At 47.6% G+C, this 11,148-nt stretch overlaps 1 protein-coding gene across 1 annotated transcript; it reads right to left on the reverse strand.

The window, feature by feature from the left end:
- Window positions 1–2,912: 2,912 nt before the first annotated feature.
- LOC101933226 (olfactory receptor 51G2-like) lies at window positions 2,913–3,848 on the reverse strand. Its single transcript, XM_005315229.2, has one exon. It carries the CDS (start codon window positions 3,846–3,848, stop codon window positions 2,913–2,915), a length of 936 nt encoding a protein of 311 aa, XP_005315286.1.
- Between the last annotated feature and the right edge of the window lie 7,300 nt (window positions 3,849–11,148).

An 11,148-nucleotide genomic window follows, 5' to 3' on the forward strand; every position in this document is an offset into this window, starting at 1 on the left:
TCTCATAAAGTCCATGGTCAATTAAGTGCTTCTTGATTGGCACTTACTGAGAATAGTCCCTTCTCAAGAAGTTGACCAAATGCCTCACTGAGGCTACTTAGAATTAAAACACATTAAAATACAAGTACACAGCCAATATTCGTAACTTCAACTACAAAAATGATACACACATACAGACAGCATAATCATAATCAGCAAATCATAACCTTTCCATAGACAACTTACACAACAACCTTTGTACAATACTTGCTGCAAATATATAAGGGTGGTTGCAAAAATGATCTATACGGTCACAGGTTATGTCAGTAACATCACAGATACATACTCACAGTGCATTGCTCACGCTGTCGACAATAGTGCCCTGAATGTGGACACAAACTATCGACAGAGGGAGAAAATGTAGACTAGCTTTGGCGACTTTGCTTTTGTCGATTTTCTCATGTCGACATTAGTTTCATGGACAAAACTTGGTAGTGTAGACAAGCCCTTTGTAAATGCTGCTGACTGCCTTGGTTTCCATCCCCCAGTGAGCTATCCCCCCTGACACAAGGAAGAAAGGAGAGCAGCAGAATACGGACCCTGGACTTCAGAAAAGCAGACTTTGACTCCCTCAGGGAACAGATGGGCAGGATCCCCTGGGAGAATAACATGAAGGGCAAAGGGGTCCAGGAGAGCTGGCTGTATTTTAAAGAATCCTTATTGAGGTTGCAGGAACAAACCATCCCGATGTGTAGAAAGAATAGTAAATATGGCAGGCGACCAGCTTGGCTAAACAGTGAAATCCTTGCTGATCTTAAACGCAAAAAAGAAGCTTACAAGAAGTGGAAGATTGGACAAATGACCAGAGAGGAGTATAAAAATATTGCTCAGGCGTGCAGGCGTGAAATCAGGAAGGCCAAATCACACTTGGAGTTGCAGTTAGCAAGAGATGTTAAGAGTAACAAGAAGGGTTTCTTCAGGTATGTTAGCAACAAGAAGAAAATCAAGGAAAGTGTGGGCCCCTTACTGAATGAGGGAGGCAACCTAGTGACCGAGGATGTGGAAAAAGCTAATGTACTCAATGATTTTTTTGCCTCTGTCTTCACAAACAAGGTCAGCTCCCAGACTGCTGCACTGGGCAGTACAACATGGGGAGAAGGTGACCAACCCTCTGTGGAGAAAGAAGTGGTTCGGGACTATTTAGAAAAACTGGACGTGCACAAGTCCATGGGGCCGGATGCGCTGCATCCGAGGGTGCTAAAGGAGTTGGCGGGTGAGATTGCAGAGCCATTAGCCATTATTTTTGAAAACTCATGGAAATCGGGGGAGGTCCCAGATGACTGGAAAAAGGCTAATGTAGTGCCCATCTTTAAAAAAGGGAAGAAGGAGGATCCGGGGAACTACAGGCCAGTCAGCCTCACCTCAGTCCCTGGAAAAATCATGGAGCAGGTCCTCAAGGAATCAATTATGAAACATTTAGAGGAGAGGAAAGTGATCAGGAACAGTCAGCATGGATTCACGAAGGGGAAGTCGTGCCTGACTAACCTAATTGCCTTCTATGATGAGATAACTGGCTCTGTGGATGAGGGGAAAGCAGTGGATGTGTTATTCCTTGACTTTAGCAAAGCTTTTGATACGGTCTCCCACAGTATTCTTGCCGCCAAGTTAAAGAAGTATGGGCTGGATGAATGGACTGTAAGGTGGATAGAAAGCTGGCTAGATCGTCGGGCTCAACGGGTAGTGATCAATGGCTCCATGTCTAGTTGGCAGCCGGTTTCAAGCGGAGTGCCCCAAGGGTCGGTCCTGGGGCCGGTTTTGTTTAATATCTTTATTAATGATCTGGAGGATGGTGTGGACTGCACTCTCAGCAAGTTTGCAGATGACACTAAACTAGGAGGCGTGGTAGATACACTAGAGGGTAGGGATCGGATACAGAGGGACCTAGACAAATTAGAAGATTGGGCCGAAAAAAACCTGATGAGGTTCAACAAGGACAAGTGCAGAGTCCTGCACTTAGGACGGAAGAATCCCATGCACTGCTACAGACTAGGGACCGAATGGCTAGGTAGCAGTTCTGCAGAAAAGGACCTAGGGGTCACAGTGGACGAGAAGCTGGATATGAGTCAACAGTGTGCTCTTGTTGCCAAGAAGGCTAACGGCATTTTGGGCTGTATAAGTAGGGGCATTGCCAGCAGATCGAGGGACGTGATCGTTCCCCTTTATTCGACATTGGTGAGGCCTCATCTGGAATACTGTGTCCAGTTTTGGGCCCCACACTACAAGAAGGATGTGGAAAAATTGGAAAGAGTCCAGCGGAGGGCAACAAAAATGATTAGGGGTCTGGAGCACATGACTTATGAGGAGAGGCTGAGGGAACTGGGATTGTTTAGTCTCCAGAAGAGAAGAATGAGGGGGGATTTGATAGCAGCCTTCAACTACCTGAAGGGGGGTTCTAAAGAGGATGGAGCTCGACTGTTCTCAGTGGTGGCAGACGACAGAACAAGGAGCAATGGTCTCAAGTTGCAGTGGGGGAGGTCCAGGTTGGATATCAGGAAAAACTATTTCACTAGGAGGGTGGTGAAACACTGGAATGCGTTACCTAGGGAGGTGGTGGAGTCTCCTTCCTTGGAGGTTTTTAAGGCCCGGCTTGACAAAGCCCTGGCTGGGATGATTTAGCTGGGAATTGGTCCTGCTTTGAGCAGGGGGTTGGACTAGATGACCTCTTGAGGTCCCTTCCAACTCTGATATTCTATGATTCTATGATTCTAACAGCCCCTCTCCCAGTGCTCCAGCCCTTAAACCCCGGCTGAACCTCTCTGTACTGAGTGGAGATCAGTAGCTCATGTTGTCTCAGATGTAAGGGTCCAGCAAGGAATAGGTGGCTGGTGTTTTTCATCTCCCAGGTCAGCAGCGCTGGAGCTAGCACTGATCTTTCACTTGACGAACAATCTGATTATCCTTGCACGAAGGTGTTTGCTTTTCACGCTGTACACAATTGGGTTCATTAGTGGTGGGACGAGCAGGTAGATGTAGCCCAGGACAATCTGTAGTAAGGGAGATGAGCCCTTCCCCAATCTGTGTATCAAACCCAAGCCAATATCTGGTATGTAGAAGAACAGGACAGCGCAGAGGTGGGAGACACAGGTGTTCAGGGCCCTGAGGCACTCCGCGTGTGATGCAACACTCAGCACAGTTTTGAGGATCATCACATAAGAGAGGAAGATGAGAAGTGAATCCAACCCCACCGTGAAGACTGTAAGAAACAAGCCATAGATGTAGTTGACTGTGATGTCCGAACAAGCCAGCTTCATGACATCCTGGTGCAGGCAGTAGGAATGGGAGAGGACATTGTCTCGACAGTATTGGAATCGTTTCAAGAGAAAGGGGAATGGGAATGATACGGCCACCCCTCTTAGCACACACACCAGTCCCATCTTGGATACGCTCGGCAGGGTTAAGATGGAAGCATATCTCAGTGGGCTAGAGATTGCAACAAAGCGGTCAAATGCCATAAACAAGAGTATGGAGGATTCAGTGAATGCAAATGAGTGGATGAAGAATAGCTGGGCAAAACAGGCATCAAGGCTGATCTCCCTAGAGTTAAACAAATATATGCCCAATATTGTAGGCATGGTGGATATCGATAAGCCAAGGTCTGTGATGGCCAACATGGAAAGGAAAATGTACATGGGCTCATGGAGGCTTGGATCTGTTTTTATAATGAACAGAATGGTTGAATTTCCCAATATTGAAAAAACATAAATGAAGCAGAAGGGGATGGAGATCCAGAGATGGATATCTTCTTGCCCAGATATCCCGGTGAGAAGGAACACTGCAGATTTGAGTTTGGTGTCATTGACAGCTGACATAATGTACAGGGCGGGTTCCAGGAGTTTTTGACTTTCCTCCCTTAAAGGAAAAAGAAAAGGTGACAAGATGATATTTAATGAGAGACCATTCTGCTCTCTGTGCAATTCTAGAGACTCCCAAAAGCTCAAGGAAGATCAGCAAAAATATAGGCTTGGATTTACACCCACAGATAGGAAGATAGGTATTGCCAGACTGGATCAGATTTGCAGTCCATTTAGCTCAGTATCTAGCGGCCAGTTCTAGATACTTCAGTGGAAGGTGGAAGAAGCCCCGTAATAGGCAGCTATGAGATTACCTGCTCCCAAGAAAAGTTTCCCTCGACACCTACTAGCAAGACATATTTTGTGGTGTAAATCAGGAAGGTTGTGGGCCCTTCCAAGACTTTTTAAAACAATCCTCAATACTGGAATTGGATTTTGTGGTTACCCATATACACATTCAGTCAATCTTTGAAAGGTTCTAAGCTCTTGGTCCCATTGATATTTTGTGGCTTTGCGTTCCGCAGCCTACTTGAACACTGTAATTTTACAATTCACACGGACACCCTTTCTGGCTCTTAACTTCTGATTGTGGCCCATTGTATCATGACGTGTGTTAACACATGGCAAGTGCATGGTGAAAATGGTCATTGTATTTATCTGCCCTGCATAGAAGCTAATTCAATAATAGTGACTTCAACTACATCACTCCACGTTTAAATGTGTACATTTGATCAGAACTGGGTTCTATTAACTTTCCCTTACCAAATGCTCCCAGTGATACACTCTGACTCCCAAGAATCCCTCCAAGAAAAGCTGAAGTGCTTTGTCTGGCCTATGTTGTCTGAATCCAGAGATGTGGATCATCCTACAGACTTCTCTTCATTCTCACAGTATGACCGGTGCAAACACTAGGTTTCCCCTAATATCCAGTTGAGGCAACTTACTTCTGACATGCGTGTGTAAGAGGTGATGTGCGTAAATTTAATAAAACCACTATAACACTCCTCTTACCTGCACCTCATCTCTATACTACTGAAACTGAGACTTAGAGAGGTATTGCAGAGGGATTGTGTACATGGCCCTGAATGTAAGTATCATACAATTGTTTACTGCAGAGAGTTAATAGCACAAACCCATTGCAAACAGTATGTGGAGAACTTCTGAAATACTTTCTAAAGCAAAAGCCATTAAGCAGTGAAGTTTCCACTACTCCTTCCTTTTGAGATTCCAACAACTCTACTGCTGGCTTTCAACATACGTTCGTGTCATGAAAGTTTGATTTGTAATATTTGTATTACAATGAGAAGTTTTGGCATAACATCTACACCTCTTTTCTTTAATACACACATGTCAACTCATTCTTTCCCCTCTGATTTACTTTCTGATTTACTGTTATATACGCCATGATGTCCCAGCAATGTTCCTCTGCTATGAACATCGGCAAAACTGGACAGTCCCTTCGTAAAAGGGTAAATGGACACAAGTCAGATATCAGGAATGGCAATATACAAAAACCTGTAGGAGAACGCTTCAACCTCCCTGGACACACAATAGCAGATGTTAAGGTAGCCATCTTACAGCAAAAAAACGTCAGGACCAGACATCAAAGAGAAACTGCTGCGCTTCAGTTCATTTGCAAATTTGACACCATCAGCTCAGGAGTAAACAAAGACTGTGAATTGCTAACCAACTACAAAAGCAGTTTCTCCTCCCTTGGTGTTCACTGCTAGAAGAGGACCTCACCCTCCCTGATTGAACTAACCTCGTTATCTCCAGACTGATTCTTGCCTGCATATTTATACCTTCCTCTGGAAATTTCCATTACATGCGTCTGACGAAGTGGGTATTCACCCACGAAAGCTTATGCTCCAATACATCTGTTAGTCTTTAAGTTGCCACAGGACTCTCTGTTGCTTTTTACAGATCCAGACTAACACGGCTACTCCTCTGATACTTTCAGAGATGATTTCTCAGGTGAGAGTGGGACTTAAAATGTAGCGTCTGTCATCTGGATTTCTTCAGAATCTGAAAAGATCGCAGTGTCTCAGCCTTCATTCAGTCGCTTGTCAGCAAACAGAAGTCTAGTAGCTCCTCTGTCCCTGGGTTAATAGCTGCAGCTCTTAATTCCTGCATTCACAATTGAGCCAGGGAATAACATCTTTGAAAATGGCTCTGGGAAACCAGAGATGGGGCAGAGATGCTGGTTGTTCTGTAACTCTGAGGGGTCTCTACAGGGCAGAGATTCTAGAGCCCTCAGCCAGTCAGGAAACAGACATACGCCCTATCGGACCTGTTACCACAGAGCAACACAGCTCTGAATTCCTGCGTTCACAATCAAGCCAGACAATTTAAAACCTTGAAAATGCATTTGCTGAATAAATTTCCAGGAGCAAATAAATCTGAGGCGATTTGGGAACTGGTCACTTACATTCCGTGGGGTCTCCTCTCGCTCAGCTCCTGGCAGGATCGGGCCCAGAGCACACGGCACCTCTAGAAATAGGATCTCTTGAGAAATCCTGAGGCCGGGCCCCGGGATTTTCATACTCTGAGCTTGCTTTGAATGTCAGATTTCTCAGTAGCTTGAACAGCCCACCATGGAGCATGGGCAGATATATGGAGGGGTTCCCAAACTACCTGTCACTGAGTCACCTCAACAGTCCAGCTGAGATCTCTGCCGCTGCACAGAACATCTGCAAATGGAAACAGCTCGCAGCCTTTCCCCTTCCCTGTGCATTGTAAAGACAGTGAAACCTGCCAACGTACCCAATTCCTGCTAGAAGGGGAGCTGCTGACACCAGAGGTCTTCACCCAAAAGGACAAGGAGTCATCAGAGAGGTAGCACAGGCAGCAGGCAGTATCTGTTCAGACAGGGAGGCAACTGTCTTTATGAAGCATGTTTGCACATTCCCTTGGGGGCCACTTGGCCATCAGGGAATCTCAGCTGCTTGGCTTCGTGTGCAACAACTTTAACACCTGTCGTGACCAATGGCAAACTGCAGGAGGACAAATCACAGGGGACGTGTGGTGACTGGACTACAGCGCCAGCCCTGCTGCAGGTTCTATTCCTGGAATCTGGGCTTGTCGTAACCAATGGTGGATTTAGAGTTAGTGGGGACCCATGCGTAACTTTATTTTTGGGTCCCCTTTGGGACCCAGCCAAGGAAAAGAAAGTTTTGTCTTATCTCCCCCTCCCATTTTTCATTCTGTTTTTTCCATCCTCCTCCTATATTATAAGTAATAAGAAGTAAATGAAAATAAAGTGAGGTACCTTTATTGGCGCAGGGGATTGGGGTGTGGAAGGGCGTGCGGGCGGTCGGGCTCTGGGAGGAAGTTTGGGTGCGGGCTCTGGACTGGGGCAGGGGGTTGGGGTTGAGGACTGGCTGAGGGGTGTGGGCTCTGAAGAAGTTTGGGTGAGGGACGAGTGCAGGCGCTGGGCTGGGGCAAAGGGTGTGGGAGAAAGTGGGAGGATGGGCTCTGGGAGGAAGTTTGGGTGTGGAGTGCGGGCTCTGGGCTGAGCCAGGGTCTTGTGGTGCAGGAGTGGGTTAGGGGGTGGCACTTTCCTAGGGTGGCACGGCTTCCAAAGTGACTGGCATTCACAACCCTCTGGCAGTGGCTTCTAGGTGGGGGGGCAGGAGGTATCCATGAGCCACTGCCAGCAGCTCCCACTGTCTGCAGTTCCTGGCCAATAGGAGCTGTGGAGTCGGCGCTTGCGGTAGGGGCAGCATAGGGCAAACCTCCCCCCCCCCAGGGGCTGCAGGGACATTTCGGCCGTTTCTGGGAGAAGGGTGGAGGGAGGGGAGGCAGAGTGGGCAGGAAGCCGCCTTAGCCCTGGCTTGCCGCGCTGCTGCTGCAAGGTCCCTGTGTGTCCCTGGAAGGGAGGGGGCTATTGATCTTGCTAAAATAAAATAAAATAGAATAATTAATAATATAGGACCTGATTTCTCCCCAGCAGTCCCTTTTGCGGCATTACAAACCCAGGGTGCAGGGCAGGGAAGGGAGATTCCACAAGGCTCCATACAGGTAAATTTCCCTCGGATTGTTCCGGGGGGTGTCCCTCCCCTTTTCCCTGAGGAATGAAAAGAGGGACCCAGAATCCAGGGATCCACAAAGTTATGCACAGATCTCAGTGATCCACTGGTATTTAGCCCCTTCCCTCCAATCTCTGGGCCTCCACAACTGCTCTAGGACCCTCTCCAGCTCTCCAGCTAGCACAGGATCATCAGATAAGTACTATCAGGGCCTGTCACAGCAGCCACTGCCCGCAGGATCTGCTGAAGAGGCATTGTACAGTGCTGAGAGGGCTACACAGAGATGGGAGGGCTGGTTAGAGTAGCTGATGGGCACAATACCCCAGCCATAGACTGGTCGGGAGGTTTCGACCTTTCCATTCCCAGAGTTCAGCCATAGACTCAGTCCGTATCACCTGCATTTATGTTACGAGGACGAGGCAGATGAAAAGCCTCCAATTTCTCTTGGGGATCCAGGCAGCTGCAGCTGGGCAGCATCATGGCAGCTGAGCGTACAGAGAAAAGTGATCCATTTTCTATGAAAACTCATCCTGAATGAATGGGTGAAAAGGGAACATTTCAGTTTGAGTCTCTGTTATTTATTTTGTTTGTTTTCCAGCCCAGCTGTAGCTCAAAGCATGAGCCTCTGTCCCTTGTACTATAGGACACACCCCTGGGTGGCAACACTCCCACACTGGACAGCCTTTTAGGGTGACCATATTTCCTAAAGAGAAAACGGGAGACACCCAGCTGCTCACCAGAGGCCCCCACCCACCCTCCATGCAAGGCTGTTGCCTGTGGCTGGAACACTGCATCCGGCTCTGCCTCACCCCATGCGTGGAGCTGGCATCTCCATTCGTCTCCACTGAACATCCCTCTGCTCCCCACTTCCCCACGTTTTTGACAGGAAGGGACATTTCTCCTGTTAGCACTTACGAAGTCAGCAAGAGCATATAGGACAAAAGCCGCCTTTTGAAAAAAATGTCAGGTCAGCTGGGACAGGACTTAAATAAGGGACTGTACCAGCCAAAATGGGACCAATGGGACCCTACCACACACTCAAATGTGAAATTGCAGAACTACTAACGGTGGTTTGTAATCTATCACTTAGGGCTTGGCTTCACTTGTGAGTGACAGCGCATTAAAGCAGCCTGGGGCACACTAGCTCACTCCCCGTCCACACTGGCAAAGCACGTAGAGCGTTCTGACTCCGCGGCTACAGTGCTGCTAGTATTCCACCTTGGCGAGTGGAATAACGTTTGCTGCACCCCCGCTGGAGCGCTGCGGCACCAGTGTGGACGAGGTATTGCATTACTGTGCTGTGATCGGCCTCTGGAAACGTCCCACAATCCCCTTAAGTCATGTGGCCACTCTTGTCATTGTTTTGAACTCGCTGTAGGAATGCGGCTATCCCACTTGAAAGCCCCGTTTCTGACAGCAGCTGCTTATCTGCTCTGAGACAGATAAGTGTGGAATGCTGTGTGTGAGAGAGAGAGGCCGTGGGGTGGGGGAGGGCAGTCTGCTGCTGTCTGAACTTACAAGACAGCATGCTGACATGCTCTCAGCCCCCCAAAAACCCACTCTCTCTCCCCCCACATAGACACAACACACCTCCTGTCACACTCCAACCCCCCCTTTTGAAAATTACGTTGCATGCTGGGATAGCTGCCCACAATGCACCGCTCCCAATGCTGCTGTAAATGCCACAAATGTGGCCACACCAGTGCGCAAGCAGCTGTCAGTGTGGACAGATTGCAGCGCTTTCCCTACTGCCCTCTCTGAAGGTGGGTTTAACTCACAGCACTCTACATCTGCATGTGTAGCCATGCCCTTAGCTTCCGTACCCAAAGACTGGAGGATAGTTAATGGATATTAACCAGGAAGGACAGGGATGGTGTCCTTAGCCTCTTTTTGCCAGAAGCTTGGAATTGGGCGAAAGGGGATGGCTCACTTGATGATTCCCTGTTCTGTTCATTCCCTCTGGGGCATCTGGCACTGACCATTCTCAGAAGACAGGATAGTGGGATAGATGGACCTTTGGTCTGACCCATTATGGCCGTTCTTATGTTCTTATGACGTCTGCTAGGGTTACAGAAAGAGTCCCTGGAAAAGGCTTGTCTGCAGCAGTCCATCCATCAGAGAAACAATTTAAGAACATAAGAGTGGCCATATTGATTCAGACCAATGGTCCATCAAGTCCAGTGTCCTGTCTTCAGACAGTGGCCAGTGCAGACTCTTCAGGGGGAATGAACAAAACAGGGCAATTATCGAGTGATCCATCCTCCGTCATCTGCTTCCAGCTTCTGGGAGTCAGAGGTTTAGAGACACTCAGAGCATGGGGCTGAATCCCTGACCATCTTGGCTACTAGCTACTGATGGACCTATCCTCCATGAACTTACCTAGTTGTTTTTTGGATCAGTTATACTTTTGTGTGAGGAAATACTTCCTTTTGTTTGTTTTAAACCTGCTGCACATTAACTTCAAGGGTGACTCTGGTTGTTGTGTTATGTGAAGCGGTAGATAGCACTTCCTGATTCACTTTCCCCACACCACTCATGAGTTTATAGATCTCTCTCATAACCCCCCTCAGTCTTCTCTTTTCCAAGTTGAGAAGTCCCAGTCTTTTTAATCTCTCCCCATATGGAACCTGTTCCATACCCCTAAACCTTTTTGTCACCCCTCTCTGTTCTTTTCCAATTCTAATATATAATTTTTGAGATGGGGCAACCAGAACTGCAGAAAGTATTCAAGATGTGGGCGTACCATGGATTTATATAGACCCAATATGATCTTTTCTGTCTTATTATATAGTCAGGAGGATACCACTATTTATCTCACTTGCTGTGGCCCATGTAGTACAAGGAAGTCCCTCAGACTACTGCTCAAGTGGGTCCACAGTCCTAGATCACCTAGACTTAAGGAACTAAACTCAGCAGCAGCTGTTTCTTGTGCCTCCACCACACTCTTCTCTGATCTACACTTTTCATCAGGAATGTGCATGGTTACGTCCATTTGAGAAGGAGATATGGATGCTGCAGTAGCTGCCAGGTCATCTGCACTCTGACTAACTGGAAGATCAGGCATCTCCTCACCACTCCCATCCTCACTGGGGCCGGAAGGCTCACCGTGAACATTTGTGTCTATTATCGGAGGGGTAGCTGTGTTAGTCTGGATCTATAAAAAGTGACAAAGAGTCCTGTGGCACCTTATAGACTAACAGACATATTGGAGCATAAGCTTTTGTGGATGAATACCCACTTCGTCAGATGCATGTGGTGGAAATTTCCAGAGGCAGGTATAAATATGCAGG

This window comes from Chrysemys picta, chromosome 1, assembly GCF_011386835.1.
Source record: "Chrysemys picta bellii isolate R12L10 chromosome 1, ASM1138683v2, whole genome shotgun sequence".
NCBI lineage: Eukaryota > Metazoa > Chordata > Testudines > Emydidae > Chrysemys > Chrysemys picta.

Coding starts and splice junctions, on each gene's coding strand:
- LOC101933226 (XM_005315229.2), bottom strand. CDS start 3,848: ATGTCAGCTGTCAATGACACCAAACTCAAATCTGCAGTGTTCCTTCTC.